This window comes from Homalodisca vitripennis, chromosome X (genome assembly GCF_021130785.1).
Source record: "Homalodisca vitripennis isolate AUS2020 chromosome X, UT_GWSS_2.1, whole genome shotgun sequence".
In the NCBI taxonomy this organism is placed as follows: Eukaryota; Metazoa; Arthropoda; class Insecta; order Hemiptera; family Cicadellidae; genus Homalodisca; species Homalodisca vitripennis.
The window spans coordinates 76,257,501-76,274,769 of record NC_060215.1 but is presented as its reverse complement, the minus strand read 5'-3'; the positions used below and the strand labels follow the sequence as shown (position 1 = coordinate 76,274,769).

Here is a 17,269-nt window from a genome sequence, read left to right as displayed (position 1 = left end):
TGATGCCGCTGCAACACCAACCAGAAGTAAGTCTTTAATGGTTTAATCTGAAATGTCTTGGTATCATAAAGTTGAAATATTCGCATTCCTATTATGTTTACTAGTTGCGAAGAAAACAGTTTTTAGCTAAAATATTAAGACAGCCAACTTATTTTGAGTCGAAATTGTTAATGATTCTGAAGTATCAACTAAATTCTTAAGTCATTAATTACTTTATTTTTTCAATACCGATGGTGGAAACTGGTTAATAATGTTCAAATCTTATTTGGGAATATTTTTGTCGAATACACCGAAGAGATTGTTTAGTGGATTTTGCCATTACCCCTAATTTTTCAAAATGTGGTCAGCAAAAAACTTTTAACTGAGTTGAATTTTTTGTTTTGATGACTTTTTATTAATGTCTGAAATTAAGCGTCTGGAAAAACCAACACGTTGGAAACCTATGCCTGACCACGTTCAAAATGACGTGTTACAGGTTGGTTTCTTGTTAAGGATGTGTATTGCTATAAACCTCCAATTTTTGGAGACATGCAAAATATGTAACGCTAATCACATCGTGATACAACTCATTTTTAAGGTATTGATAAGAGGAGAAAAGTACAGAAAATTAGAAGTCTGTAAGCTGAGCCATCCTAAACAGTGTCAAATTAAAGTCACCACTTTGCTTTTGACCAAACGGTACCCATTTTGAGCAGAGTGATCGGTAGTTATGGGCCATTATTTCGTTTTGCCACACGAATAACTTTTATTTAATGTTTAACTCAATAGATCATTAATTTAAAATTTTTAAGTTGCCCACGATTTTGAAAAAGTGAGGGGTAATTTAAATATCTATCAAAATATCCATTGCATTTGTATTAATAAGGTTTGAAAGTTCTTAATCGTTTAAAATTTTAGGTAGAGGGGGGTTGTGGAACTATCCCGAATACCTGCTTTTTTTCAATTTTAGAGTTAATATTTTAGAATTAAAGAGGAAATTTATCTTGTAAATTGTTTTATTAAATATAACACTTGAAGCAATTGAAGTACACATAATATTTTCATATACAGGCTTGAATGAAATAATAAATAAGTTTCCCCTTACTTTTTACGTGTCCTTATACATCAATAACCGTCAATCAATCATTAATGAGTAGTTACCATTTTACTTCGCCATTGTTGACATTTTTGGCGCCATATTGGAAATGTTATGTTGGAACAAATACATTTTAAATTTTACATGTAAAAGTGGTGTTGTGAATCATAATTTGACTCACCTGTTTTGTGCTGAACATGCTGTTTTAATCCGGGTTTGTCATAAATTTTTAAATTTATATAAATCCTAATTTGCTGAGTTCGATTTCACAGTAATTTTTGTGTTAATTTACTTTCCAGAAATACAGCATGAAAATAGAAATACGTCGACTTTTATGTGTAACAATGTCTTTATATCTCCCACATGTTGAGTATGCTCCCACATGTTGAGTATGATGGACATCGCCTGTGTTTAAAAACAATATGAGAACAAAATTAATAGTTCAAAATTTATGAACATATGCTTGTGATCATTGTTTTATATACTCAATAGTATTAATTGTATGTATATACTGTATATATATTACATTATAAAATGCTTTGAAATTTACATATGTAAACAATATTATGATGTTGATAATAATAATTTAGTGATTTTAATTATTTAAATATCTTTCTTGAAAAAGAAAACGATAATAATTGTAAACTGCTTACGCCAACGTGTTGTGCGTAAAGATATAGTTATAACTATAATGTTACATATGTAACATATGCATACAGTTTGCTCCAAAATGACGTATACAAGTTTGCAGTCGAAATTATGACTATTTTAAATTAAATTTAACGTAGATTGGCAGTTGCTTGGTATTATATATCAATTTCCATAGCACAATACAGTAAATAATTAGTTATAAAAATATATTAATTTTGAGAATAACAAGCATAAAACTTTGGGGTCGAATGTACAACCACCAAAAGATTTTTTGTTCGTGATTTATTTAACTCGCAACTCAAATTATATACTATTGCCCTTTTGGATTAAGCAAATGTCATAAGTACTACAATAATTTCTCATGTTACGTCTTAGCGTAATAGTACACTGCATAGATAACTATTAATTCGCAAACACTGTTAAAACTCAATACACTTTAAAATATATATCATGCATTGTTATAATGGATATTCCTTATATAAAACTGACTTATTTATTACTGGAACTAATACGCTTTAGGAAGGAAGCAACATTGTAATATGTCCATAGAGAGCATGTCAGTAACTATGAAAAGTACTCTACAGTTTGACAGAATCACTCACAAGAGCACAAGGAGCCATTTCCGTCTCCGTGTCGGACACTGTCACTGGACTGCGAACTGGCGCTGGTGCTGGTAGACTCTGGACTAACTGAGCGCTCGTGGACTGCTGACTCTACGTGAGGGCTGGGCACTTCAAGGCCCCGACCAAACATAGGCACCGCCTGCTATATCCTCTACTTCCTACACTTCCAATTCTTGCTTCACATCTTCCTTGTCCCCGTCACCTTCGCTATTTCTCGTTCTTATTAAAGTTAACTGATTTAAATTTATACAAGGTCGTCATAACTGAACGAGCGGAACACACCTTAAAGCTTTTGGCAATGTACACAAAGCGAGGTTGTCGAGCTAGTGGCCGCTTCCGCCTCGCATTCCAGAGGAGTCTTGTTGATGTGTTCACGTTTATTGCTGATCATAGTGCAGGCCAGCCTGGGAAGAGCGTTTGACCACGGCGCTCATGGGAAATGGAAAGGTGTTATGATGCTACTCTTAGGATTTTTTTCCGGACATTTGCCATCGTTAAGTGAAACAAGAAAACAGTAACACTACGTTTCGAGATCTGCAATCTGATCTCTTCTTCAGGTAAAGAACTAACCTAATACATAATTACAAACTAGGTTAAAATAAACAAATCTTACTAAAGCGTTGTGGCACGCCTGAGTCAGGAATCACAACCTACATGTTGTATGTCAACTTCACTAACACTAAAGACATGCACTTAATAAAAAAAAAACTATACAAAACACCAATCATTAAACTAAACTACGGAATACAGGTCACAATGTGTGACCTGTATTCCGTAGTTTAGTTTAATGATTGGTGTTTTGTATAGTTTTTTTTATTAAGTGCATGTCTTTAGTGTTAGTGAAGTTGACATACAACATGTAGGTTGTGATTCCTGACTCAGGCGTGCCACAACGCTTTAGTAAGATTTGTTTATTTTAACCTAGTTTGTAATTATGTATTAGGTTAGTTCTTTACCTGAAGAAGAGATCAGATTGCAGATCTCGAAACGTAGTGTTACTGTTTTCTTGTTTCACTTAACGATGGCAAATGTCCGGAAAAATCCTGTTTCCTTCACAATCCTTCCATCGTCAAAAATAACCTTCAAACAAAGAACTCTTAGGATGCTTGCAATAGACAAAAACTTAGTGAAATTCATGTTGATGTTTGAGAGAAAAGGATATGTTACAATTAGAAAACAGAAACGTGTATTTTTAAAGCAGTTATATCTATTTTAAGTATTGTACGGTAAACAATAGAAAGTATGGTATACAATAGTAAACATAGAGAGAGAGAGAGAGAGAGACAGAGAGGTTACATGAATCAGTTCCGCTTTGTATCTGCTATTGTGTGATACTATACCGAAGCACACAGTACAAAAAACATATAGTACAATAAAAAAGCATACGTTTTGTTTGTGCAGATCCTTAAAGTAGTCAATATCACATATGAGGTTTTCATTGCTTGGGGAAAAACATATAAGCTTTAGAAGTATAAAACCTGTCCCTCAAACAGTATTTGACATCATTATATCGATGATATTCTTCGAGGTATTGATGGAGGGTACAAATGAATATTTTGTCATGTATAAGTTTAGTCTGCCTGAAAAGCAAAAAAGCCTCATTTAGAGCAGAAAGCTTGAGGAAGTAACCAAAGTTTGTTGGATGAAATCTTAATCTTTTCTGACATCACCGAAACTTGAGTGAAAATAGTACAATACAGATATTCGGTTTCTAAACATACATGGTAACAATCTAATTTAAATATGGTTGAGTTTTGACCTGACTGATATTAATATTGAAAAAGTAAGGGCCACTTTTCTGCCACTGTGTTGAATCTAAGAATATAAATTAAATCCGAATTATTATTATCTTGTTCCACAAAATATCCAACCAGCTACGGATTTCTAGACCAGAAGCGATAATTCAACATTGGCCCAGCGGCAGCGCCCAACTAAATGACACTGTTTTCTTTAGACACTCAAGTCTATCTCGGTCACTACAATGATCCAAGCAGATAAATGTAAACAATAAATAAGAATCCAAGAGTTTATGGACTATTATTCGTATTTAAAGTATTTTTTAAATATATAAAGTCCACTTACTGTGTCAATTTAAGCAAGAAACTTAGGCAAGTTTAATTTATATTATATGTTTAATTCTCGAATCAAAAGAGTTTGTTTTTAAGAGCGCAGATCTCCTTGTGTTCAGATTCAGAAGGATTATAAATAGGATAATATCCTTGATTAGTTCATATCTCATATTTTTTGGTAAAAACGATCTGTTCATTCATGATTTCAACAACAGCTTGAAAAGATTTGACCCCGCACTCGAATCCTAATATTCTGCTAAAATATGACTGGTTAACATCCAGACTTATATCATAACACTTTAACGTAATATTAATCTTTTCATCACATATCTAATTTGTATATTTGCTTGAAATTATTCGTTTTTAAAACATATACGTATGAGAGTTTATCTTTATTATAATGTTAATAGAACATTCGCAACTGTAGGAAAACCTCACGTCTGATGAATACTGTTCATAATACGAGCAATAATTTAAAATTAATTTTTTTATCATATTTTAATTATAATTAATTTCATCTCTAAGAAGTTTTCCAAGTGAAACTTTTCAAAAGAGAGTGCTGATAGCTAGTTACAGCGATAATCTTGAGGAAGAGTTGTAGGAAACTATTAAATCAAGTAACATGCATCTATACTTTTTGGCTTTTTGATATACTATTGATATAGTTACCCTTCAAAAAACAATAAAACCAGTCGAAAACTGTGTTGAGAAAGAGGTGTGATAAACTAAATTTGTACTTATTTTCAAAACATTAAATTGGTTTTATACTAATTTAAAAGGTACCAACAGCGATTTTAAAATGAATTTAAAGAATAAAATGTAATAATGACTAATAAATGCCGAAACATATTGTACATAGACTGTAACCACGAAATAAATGATTAAATACCATAGTCTAATTAAGCTCTATGAAATCATGATAGAATATAGCTTGTTACTCTATATTTATCTTTTTTATATACCACTAAATCTGTAAATATAGAATTTTATTCTTTAAACACATCTTTAAACCAGTGCTAGTGGACACAAATTCGTATTTACTGGTTTCGCTTGTTTCTGCGCTAGTTAGTCCGGTCATGCTACTAATTCACTATTATTTTTATAATTTTGATATTTATCATCGTAGATTCTATAACAGGAAACAAGCCTTACAAGTCAATTTCAAGAACGAGTTGAACTTTGCCCCTTTCTAAACTTCTCCTTTCAACCTTATTCTCGTTTAAAGTCCGGGTTAACCAGTATGACGATAAAAAGTCATCTTACACAATATTAAATAAGCAGCCTTATGATGATTGACACGATACTTTCAAATTGAGGATATCCATCCCACACGTGACTTTAATACTTACGTAACATTGCAGAAATGTAATACAGTGCTGTTCCCAGGCAGCGGTTTCTTCATCGTAAATGAATGATAATTAGAAGCAGTGAGCCGATCCATGTAATCTCTCTGTCTATGTAAATGTAATCTGATTCGAAGAATTTAGTTCAATTTGCAACATTCAAATTCGGTAATTTTAGATTTCGTGCAATAATTTAAATTTTATATCAAAAGACCCAACAGGAACTATATTTGTAATAGCTAATTAACACTGGTTAAACTGTCTCAAAACGATAAGTTTAACTTGGAGTTTAAGAAGTATGTTTTAGTTGGGAATTAAACTTTGGTTGTTTAGTAATCTCTAAACGCTCTGAAGAAATTGGATTTAACATTTATAATGAGAAACTGTAAACATCTGTGTTTGACTCATAAATGTTCCCATTCACACCTGTCGATAAGTTTTTGTGAACTTAATAAATTATATTAAAATAAAAATAATTCAATTCAATTAATAAATTGAATGTATTAGAAAAAAGAATGAAATATAGTATAATTGATTCTTGAACAAGTTAGACATAAATGTTAACCAACTAAAATAATACAACAAGTTTAAGCTTCATCATGTATTCTTACGAAAATTAAGTGTGTTACAAGCAGTATTCCAGAATTTAAAACTGCTCTCACATTATATGGCTTCGTTATATTTTCCACTTATAGAGCTTACAAATACTACAATATACGAAAGGGGTGAGTATTCTACAGATGGGCCGTAATAAAAAGAGAAAAAGATTATTAGAAAGATGAGGAATATTGGTACGGCTTATCATAATTAAAGATATAAGTAATAGTGTGTGTGAATTTAAATGACCTTTATAATATGGAAGAATGTTGAAAAATGTAAAATTTGAATTACCATAAGGCAACATTATTAACATTTTTAAACGATGTTTATAGCACTGCCTATGTAATTCTTAGTACAAAAATATCAAGAAACTAGCCCAAAACATTTATTTAGAAAGTTTAGAGGTGAGAAGTATTGTTCCATGTTTAATTTAAATCTATGTTTTATGATGAAACATTGTTCAGGAAATGAAATTAAGAAGCTATTAGAAGTATAACCTAAAATATTAAGCTTTTATTGTTTTAAATTAATTTTAAAAACTGCACGTTAATAAATATGTATTACGTATTGGTCTATTCTGTTCGAAGTACGAGATTATTGAAAGTATAAATGTTTTCTCTAAGAGAGTTCTGATTTTTTTAAATCATTGTTCCCATCACATCAAACTGTTAAAATTCGTGATCGATCGACCATAAACTTTTATCTATGCATGAATTTAAGATTGAACCCTGCCAGGCAGTGTTCTAAAATCAGGATAACAATTGATAACTAATGAGAGCTGTAGGTTTGTAGCTGATGGCAGGATCTTGAACCCGGGAAGTGAACGTTGTCAACAAAAGGGGAGATAGGTAGACTCCAAATGTTTTTTTACTTGATGTCTGGCGGATCGTTGTCTACTTTCGAGATACCACTCCATTAGTCAAGGTGCAGGCGAAAGGGAAGAGATAGCTAATCATACTCCACTCCACAATAGGTAATGGAGTATGATGGAGTTTCAGGCATTTGAGCTCTACTAAATTCCCAAGTAAGCCTATAAACATCAGTGTAGGGTTCACAGTCCTTAGATGATTGGTAGTAATAGTCTTATTGTAAAAGTTAGGTCTAATGTTGCGTATTTTCTGACACACTCGAACCACTCCTGAGACGTCCCCCAGGATGATTAGCTGAAGCACCATATTCAAGATGTATATCGTGTGAGCGCAGAGTTCATGATCAGTTATATCGTATCGTATCCACTGCTTAGAGGAATCATAGTCACATTGGCTTCACTTAGTGGAATAAAATATCCATGGGGTTTACGGGGAATGGGCACGGTCAGGTAATGTCTCCCTGTCTCTCACGCGAGGAAGTCGGGTGAATTTTCGAGGTCATTAACTTATTCATGGTTTTAATCAGGGGAGTAAAGCCCATATTATTAAAAAGGTAGCTTCCGGTTGTGTTGCAAGCCTGCAATAAGTAGCCACATTTTTATGAAAAATCAATGTCTACATCTGCAAAGTACATATTGTTTGTCTCCCAAAAACAGTCACGACCTGTCTGCGTTAATAATTGCGCAGTAACTAAACACGTAGCCTACGCATAAATTTACTGATAGAAAAAAAGGGTTTTTATCGTTGGGGAAAACCCCAATGCTCCATCGAATTTCGCTCGTGATCGAGAATAACATCCACTAAAATCCCCACTCCAATAAGCTCACGCAGTGTCAGTTGGCCAATGGGAGACAATCACCCGAGGGGATCAAAGTACAACTCAGGTCAGCTTATTGATTATTTTGCACTGAGCACACGAATGCCATATAAACTATTCTAAATAATGAAACTAAATCATACCCTAACTATACATACCTGTAGACATTATATACCGTGGTTGGCGTCGTCGTGCTTTGAATCCCCATAGGGACACTCTGAGGTTTCAAACGTACCTATCAGGTACGCCTGAAGCTGCCATACCTATCACGTTGCCACTACATCCATCCTCTCAGGTCTCTAATCAACCTAGTCGTCCAACGTCCTCTGCTCTCTAGCAGCCATCATTCCTGCCGCTTTGTTTGTTGCCCCGGAAATATGGTCCCACAACGTGATTTTGGTATCACGCCATGATATTTCACACAGGTCTTTGTCTCAATAATCTCCAGGTCCTTATCTCAGAACGACGGTGTCAAGTACGATCTCGGTATTCTCCGTCACCAGAGTCAGACTGTGCTCATCTATCCAGGCCAGTACTCACAGAATGTCTCGGTCAATGAACTATTGTGCCTAGTCGAAGGTCCTCGCAGTGATGACCGCGGCAATATTGCCAGCGTTACCCACGAGGAAGTTCCCTGTAGGCATTTACATCAACAGGTCCAGTTCCCTGATCCGCCCTGTGCAGCTCCCGCCAAAATCTGTCTCCAGCGTGGCTCATCGGCAGTCGTGTAAGTCGATTGTCTATCCCTGAGCTGTTAAGCAGGTACAGAGGATAGGCAGGACCGTGGAAATCGCCCCGCAGGATGGTCAGCAAACAGTTCACCTGGTTGAGTTGAAAGCATTGAGTTCAGCATAGCCAGTACAACCAGCATGGCGTTACTGTGCGGTCGTTACCTCACTGAGCCGTTCCGATGGCGTCTAAAACCTATACCATCGCCCGATTGTGGAACTGCCTGCTCGAAGATCGTGCTGACGGCCAAATAGGCTACTGCCAGCATCGATCACTTCTACGAACTTCAGCTTCAACAGCCACTCGAGAAGCTTCCCTACCATGTTGAGCATACAGCAATGTCTGTGTGCAGACCAGGCATAGGAACTTCCATAGGTTAGCAGTTGTAGATATGTGTGCAGCGGCTATGCACAGGTACAAGCTACTACATCTAGGACTTCTGCCGGGCCAGACGGATGCTGCCACCGCATCTGTCAGACGGCCCGGGACAGCTTCGCATCAGTGAAGATGGAAATCTGCCCAAGGTCGACTAGAATGTCCTCATATTGATCCTGATCTGGTGGGTTGGAATCAATCCATCCACTATGTTGTTCATATAAAAGTAGCTCATAATCGAGCCGACTGACTGGGCATTGCGATTCGGTAACCCAGTCCCCAAGGGTTGTTGTTCATGTCCTTCCTGAACTCGTTCCACTTATCGAATTCGCTCTTGATGATACACTGTTTGTACTCATCTGTGCAGCCTCGGAAACTGTTTGGCCCACCACTGACCGCGGGTAAACCTCCGCTTCAGGTGGAAGCACCTTCTGCGGTGCAGTGCGGTGTCTACGTTCCACCAGTATACTGGAGTTCTAGCAAGTCTCAGTCCTATATTTTCGCATAGAGGCGTCACACACCCCCTCCGATAGGCTACGTCATATAGTTTAAAGTATTGCTGGAGCCCCTAGGACTGAGTCCTTTCCCCTGAATATATCCTCAGACAGAATGTCTTCGCTTAACTTGGCGACGGGCTTGAGGTCGTCGGGGTAGTTCAGATAGGACCTCTTGGTTCCTTGGCTGGTGACATAATGTTGATCACATTCTATAAAGTCCTCCAACGCCCTCTCTTCGTAGAGCCCCGTGATTCCCTCCTCCGTGATTCTTCGTAGAGCTTTTCACCATAAAGGTGATATCCGGGATGGTAAAAGGGTATCCCGGCCATTCTCCGGTAAACTCCTAGAAGACAACTTCAGTTTTTGCCAGCCTGATGACCCGAACCTCAGTGCCCGAGTCATCAGGTTTTACTTTCTCCCATATGTCCTTCTGCAGGTCCTTATAATTCCTATCAGCGGCCGTTCTTATAAGAACCACCTATGAACGAGCCTTCTTTGGACAATTTTGCCATACTGGTGTCATATTGAGTGATATAGCAGCAAGCTGTCCCTCATCAGCTCTCACCACTTTAGTCGCTCTTTACTTCGGGTTCTTCTCCGATCTGTGAAACTATGCTGCGTGGGACGCTCCTTTTTGATGTCTCTGACTACCTTCAAACATCAAAGTTGAGGACTCTGGGGCTCTTGCAGCAGTGGGCAGTGCTACCACCTTCTTCATTTTGGGCCCAAAATTGTGACCGTGATTTTGTCCATAACAATATTATTTTGTTCAGTGTCCTCCGGAGAGTCATTGGGTATGCCCTTCTTCCCGGGACTCCTGCTCAAAAGGAAGGTGGTGACTCTGGTCACTACTCTGCTTTCCTGTCACATCGTCTTCTGCCTGATGGACCGACACCCCTGGATCCATCTGATCGGGTGGTGTGAGACATTAGGATTCCGCCTCTGTATTTCTGGTTTGACCACCAGTGGGTTGACTTCGTCACTCTCAAAGGGAGCAGCGAGCAATCAAGCCGTTCTTCTTCAAAAGATACGGCTGGTCTTTAGAACTTTTTTAGCAGTTTCATTAAGATTTTACCAGTGCTTCGTACGACAAAGGGCAGGCCTGAGTAGCCAGTAACAGTTGTACCATCGGACACAGAAGCCTTATCCCAGTTCTCTGAGGCCTACTATTAGTTTTTTCCCGTCCCAGAAAACATGGACGGATAGGGTTCACCCGTGGCAACGCAGAGTCCTATCTCTACGTCTATGTCATTCTAACTGATCAAGGACCGAAGTGGCCGGCTCCTGACCTCAGCCGAAGCGACCCATCAACAGAACAAATTCACTCAGCGCAGCACCAGAAGAGGTCCGAGGTTTCTCCCCGAGCGTTGGACACTCCCAAAGCTATCCTCGATATTGTTGATCAATCTTCAGACAACCTCTATTACTAAGAAGAAGATAGGGAAAAAGTAAAGGGGGAAGGGTTAAGGAGAGGTCGATAGACAGACAGCAAAGAGATATGGGAAAAAGAAATTGAGATCACTGGAATTTCCAGTGTCAGAAATACAAGAGGTTAACCAATGGTGGCTAGTAAAGTACAAAGGAGTGGGATGTCGTTTGGGAAAGAAAAACAAACAAAGATCCCGTGGAAGGAGCATATCACAAATAATTAGATATAAAAAATAAGATCTCCTGGGGGCTACTTAGAAGGTAAAACATTCGACATTGTAATAGTTGTGTTTCTGACTGAATTTAAATCCTAGAGGTCGGCAGATTATATTTTTTACAGGGATTCCCAAAAGTTATATTGTTTGGGGCGGGTATTAACGAAGTTATTGGAGTGACGCAACTGTTATAAGCAATGCAGCCTGAATTATCATCAGTGCCAGTAACAATATCGGTAGTACTAACCGCAGTCAGAGTGCTAAATGTCTCTATAGTATCTGGTATAATGCACAAGAGTCAAAGATACACTATAGTAAAATCAGACTAATGAGGATAAAAGTGTGATTGGTAGGTTACTGACGCATAAGATAAAAGAAGTTTTTAAAGGAAGGCTCTGGTATTTACAAAATAAGACTGAAATCAGATACATTTTCCTATGTAAATTGATTGTAAAAATGGAATTTGGCTGAGTCATAAAAATGAAACAAATGTAATAAAAACACTTGAATGCTATATTTATCAAGATTGTACCACAAAAAGGGTTAAAGTGTATACACTAGAGTTAGTAATCACATTAATATGATAGTATGGTTGGAACATACTGTCCTGTTAATAATAAAAAAATGATATAAAATACAATCTACAATTTATCTATTTAACTGTGATAGCATTGGTATCTCAAAAATAAAAAAAAATATACAGGAAAGTTAAGTAACTGGTTATATGGTTACTTATTTTATATGATTTTTTAAATTTTACTATTATGACTGATCACACAAATGACACCAAAGCTATTTCAATAAATTCAAGTCTTTTTGTACTCTAAACCGATGTCATTTTGTACAGATTGAACCGTTTGATGTTGGATTTGCGGAATTGTATTCTCTTAACAGGGAGCTTGAATTTGATGTACTACTCGACTACCCGAATTTAATATTTTCTTCTGACCTCTCTAGGGCAGTCCCCTAATATAATTTAAATAATATATTTGTATCGCAAATTATATATGTATTTTAGTAGTAATGTATAACATATTAATACTTTATCAGCAATGACGCAACAATATAAAACCATCCATATACGACCCGATTTGGTTTACGGATATGATGGTAATACTTCTTAGTATAAAACTTTTATACACGCAATTTATTAATTATTAATATTAGTCCGCTTAACAATAACAATAATACACGACGGTTCTTACCCTTTATGGTGAGTAATGTGAGGTGACCTAAACGTATATTAGAACGGTTAGAAATATAACAAAGAACCTAAATGTAATCCCCCTAAATCACGTAGAGGGAAACTGTTTTTTAATACATAAATAGTTTAAATGTTGAAAAAATTATATTTCTCAAAGTTTTTTTTAATTACGTTTTTTTTACATTATGATGTAATTTTTAACTAAAAAAGTCAAAACCTTAATTGACTTTTTAAAAAATAAATTAAATTTAACAATGTCAAACGATAAAAACAAATAGATATGGAACAACAATAGATGCTGTGTTTACAAGATATGTAGCAAGATTTTTTCCAGAATTTTGATTTCTTATTTCAGTTATAATTAATCCATAATTTAATTTTAATAATATAATGGCAATGAAAATAAGGTAATAATTTTAAAGTAATTTATGTATTTTTAAGAAATACAAGATTGTAGTGAAAATGATACTGACCAAATTAAAGAAAGTAATATAAACGATAATAATGAAAATGTATAAATTATTTATTACTTTTTACTTGAAATTTAGAAGTCAGTGATCATTCTTATATATGAAATGTAAAAAATAATAAAACGTATGGATAAAATTGATACAAAATATAAAACTTTTATGTAAAGGGATTTAGTGTCTCATATTATTTTAAAATATAAAAAAATGAAAGTTTAATAATAAGGAAACGTTCTTTTTCAAGATGTATATTCACAGCCTGTTATACGAAATAGTCACTTCTGTTGGTCCCGCGACTGCATTTTCTTTTTTTAGATCTTTTAATTTCCAAAAATCCTGACTATTAATCTAAATGCCAAGAAGTGACCGATAGACGTTGTATATTACCCTTATTACATTAACCTTTATTTTAAATTATTTATAGTTTCAATAAGTTTTACAACAGTAGATGTATCATTAATCGGTATATGACTAATTCAGTTCATATTTTTCCAAATGTAGTTGAAATCAATAAGTCTCCTTTACATTTGCACAAAAAACAGTAAAAGCATTACAAGCAATGCTATTATCCACACCACGTATTAAACCATTATACCTCCCCATCTATATTATACTGTGTGATATTAATCACATTAACGCCTCAGCTATTGTTGCAGGCCTATGTGAAGATAGCACATTCACAACGATAATGGACACATAACAGTGACAAGCAGCACATATAATTGGGTGGTACCAGACGCAGTTCTGATATTAATTCAGATAAGAGTGCAACATTTTAACAGTATATAGGTCCTTCATTATTAGATATACTAGATGTAGTATGTAGCTGGTATAAAAAGCTATCCTGTTAAGTAAATTGTCGATGCCACACAATGCATGCCAACATAAGAGATATGAATAAAATTTAAAACTTTGAATTTTAATGTATATACTATTAACGGTATCATTTAATAATTTCTAAAAGTCTCTTTAAAGAAAGTGGTTATTTTTAACTTCGCTTTTATTGAATGAATCCAAAATACAAAAAGACCCATAATTTCTCTTGTGTCAATGAAAAAGATACATTTATTGTTATAAGGTCCGTTTTGGGAAGATATAAAGTACCGTCCAGATTTTGCCGATGTCTTTTGTTTATATTTTTGGATCATTTGACGACGGAAAAGATAGTAAACTCCCAATTGTTTTACAGTGTAAGTACAATAGCACATGTTCGATCTTGATAGTTTTCAAACTTTGTTTATGAGACAAACAACTTCAAGATTTACATTAAGGTCGAACCGTATTGTGGACTTCATACAAACAAAATTTTATTTTTTAATCACTTATTGCAAAAATATAAATGCAGTTTGTGGCAATATGCTCTTCCTTCTTACAACCCACATCACGGGTTTCACAATTTTATGATTCTTTTGAACAGCATGCGTGTCTAAGAATTTTATTAGAGGACATACTTTATTATTTAATACCGTGTTATGCTTACTGTAATTACTGTAATAAAAATGAAACGAGTAAATACGCGATGCTCCACTCATTTAAGTATCTCGACCTAATATTTCATACGACCATGGGCATGTTTTTGGAATGTTATTTTGGTAGCTCGACTACACAATTTCGCTTAGCAAAATGAAAATAAAATCATACAAATTTATGCTATTTGTATAATTGCGCAAATATATAACTTGAAGTTAAACATGCTACCTTAAGCCCTTTATATATTTTGTGCTCACAATTTCCACAAAAAACGTATGGATCATATTTAGACTTTTTTTGTTTTATGAACACTTTTAAGTTCAGTGTCAGATTTAAGACACTACACTAAGCGGGAGGTGAAATTGAACTAAACTCAACATGCGCTTTGTTACGAGTTTTTTTCTGTACGGTTTGTTAAATTTCTACTTAGAAAAATAAAATCAGCGCTATAAATTGTTATATAAATAAATGAGGACCCTCCTTTTCTTCAGTTTCTTTGAATGATCACTATTTTAAATGGTTCGTTCTTAGGTCTTCATTTTTTAGGCTTTTAATTATTTTACAGCTTATTATATATTGGTATTACCCATGATACCTTATTATTGAACTCTTGTCATGTATAATATTTTATATAATTTTAACAGTCCTTTGATACTTTTTTTTATCTCAGTGAGGATATTTTACGTGATAATCATTTTCAGCACAGTTGGAATAAAGTATAGATTTCATACACATTTGTTATAGTAAAGTTTCTGATTATCAAGTTAATTCCATTAAATTTTAAGGGTCGTACGCAAAATTAGATGTATTTCAAAATTGAGTTGCAATTGTTTAGAGATTTAAATAGATTGCGTCTTGAACCTTTAAGTTATGTTCAAAAAGTTGTCAAGTAAAACGTCATCACATTCATCACTATAACTCAACAATATATCACTATGGTTTGTGATGTGTCATCGGTTTATTACGAGTTAAAAGTACAGAAATATAAGTATACATTGTGACACATTAATATTATGTCTCCATTTTAAAAATATATATAAATAATAATAAATTTTGCAAAATCGTGCTTGCACTTGTGAGTGAGGTGGAAAGACATATCAAAACAAAGCTTGAAGTTTCTTATAAGAATTACCAACATTAATAGGTCTATATTTCGTATAAAACGTCTCATACATGATGTACTATAACAAATTAGTTGCAACTTTGCATATACAAATAGAGAATATGGTTTTGAACGAAAAAATTTGATATTTATTTTCGTTTCATTTAGAGCGGTAAGATAAGGTAAAAACAATTTTCTTGTGGGTGAAAACTATTGGTAATAAATTACGATTTTGAGCTTTAAAATGTAAAACATGTGTTTGAATAAATTTGTAATCTAAGTAATGACGCTGTTACCATTCCGGTCTTATATGGGGTTTCAGTGGGTGTCAGTTAAACGATATGCTTTAGCATTTATTTAAAACTAGACAATAAATAATTCTGTAAAGGTATGTTTAAATAAACTGGGTCTATAAATAAAGAATCCATTCTATTGGATTAGTGATCCATATAAGTTTAAAAAACAGTTCTTAATTACCCTTTCGTACTATTTAGTATCCTAGAATTAAACATTGGGCAATGTTACAGTTTCAGCCTTAACCCACCCGCTCTATTGTATCCTGAAAATGTACTTAAAATAGCTATGTATGGATGATTTTGAGGTGGTTTGTGTTAAATGCTTCAATGAGTTTTTAATCAGATGTACAATAACTTTGCCATCTATAACCTTTAATATCAGTAAAATAAAATATTGGAAATGGGTAAAATAAGCGAAGTTAAAAATTTGGAGCTCATAAATTCTCGTGAAAATGACGTTTTTGAGATATTCATACTAAGAAACAATGATATTTAGTTTAACATCTATCACCAATTTCAATACTCTTATCAATTTACCATGATCATTTTTATTGAGAGTTAAAGGTATTGTGAATTTTAGAGATTTTTTTATTTGTGTGTGATTTTTTAAATTATATTTGGTACTATATAAGTTTTTATACTGTTTTGGAAATACAAATAAAACATTAACATTTAAAAATACTTAAATTATATGGGTTTTTACTACCGAAATACAAATAAAGCTCATCCTTCTATCAGTAAAAAACCAGCGATCAAAGAAAACATAAATAAATCATTTCTTTGCCCGCTGCAGCCCGCTGGGGAGAACCGGATGGGTTTGTTGGCGAGAGCTCATTTCATAGGCACAGCCTCCACTTTCCATGTACGTAATGTAATTTTTATCACATTGCCTTATGATTTGATATTAAAATCGTTATCTTATCTAATTATAAAATCCATCCTATCCTAACCAAATAAAGAATACTGTCACATCCATATTTGGTATAACTAGAATAAAAAATTGTTTTTGTTAAATATGGTTTTATATAATTCGATGGCTTTAAAAGTGGACCGTAAATGGCTTTTAATGCATAAGTAGTACTTTAACTATTATGTGCCAAAACATAATATTTATAGCTCCACGTAACACCAATGAGTGTGCCAATACGTAATATTTATAGCTCCGCGTAACACCAATGAGTGTGCCAATACGTAATATTTATAGCTCCACGTAACACCAATGAGTGTGCCAACACGTAATATTTATAGCTCCACGTAACACTAATGAGTGTGCTCAATACGTAATATTTATAGCTCCACGTAACACCATTGAGTGACTCAATCATAATTTAGTGGCTTTTCCCTCGTAACTTTGTACTTGATCAAACACGGGTCTGTAGAGATTTTATAAACTGCAACAGCATACTTAATCATCAAATTAGCATATTAAGTTGTGAAGT

General features: G+C 34.3%; 1 protein-coding gene across 2 annotated transcripts in view; it reads right to left on the bottom strand.

Annotated features, from left to right (window-relative positions):
- The window catches only part of LOC124369224 (neurogenic locus notch homolog protein 1), an 89,250-nt gene that overhangs the window by 35,693 nt on the left and 36,288 nt on the right, over positions 1–17,269 (bottom strand). The window contains exon 1 of one of the 2 annotated variants that reach the window (XM_046827093.1): positions 2,329–2,430. The exons of the other annotated variant lie outside the window; for it this stretch is intronic. Within the exon in view, the coding sequence (XP_046683049.1) occupies positions 2,329–2,346 (18 nt within the window). The 5' untranslated portion in view covers positions 2,347–2,430. Of the gene's footprint in view, positions 1–2,328; positions 2,431–17,269 lie in introns of those variants that run through there. 2 annotated transcript variants of the gene reach the window in all.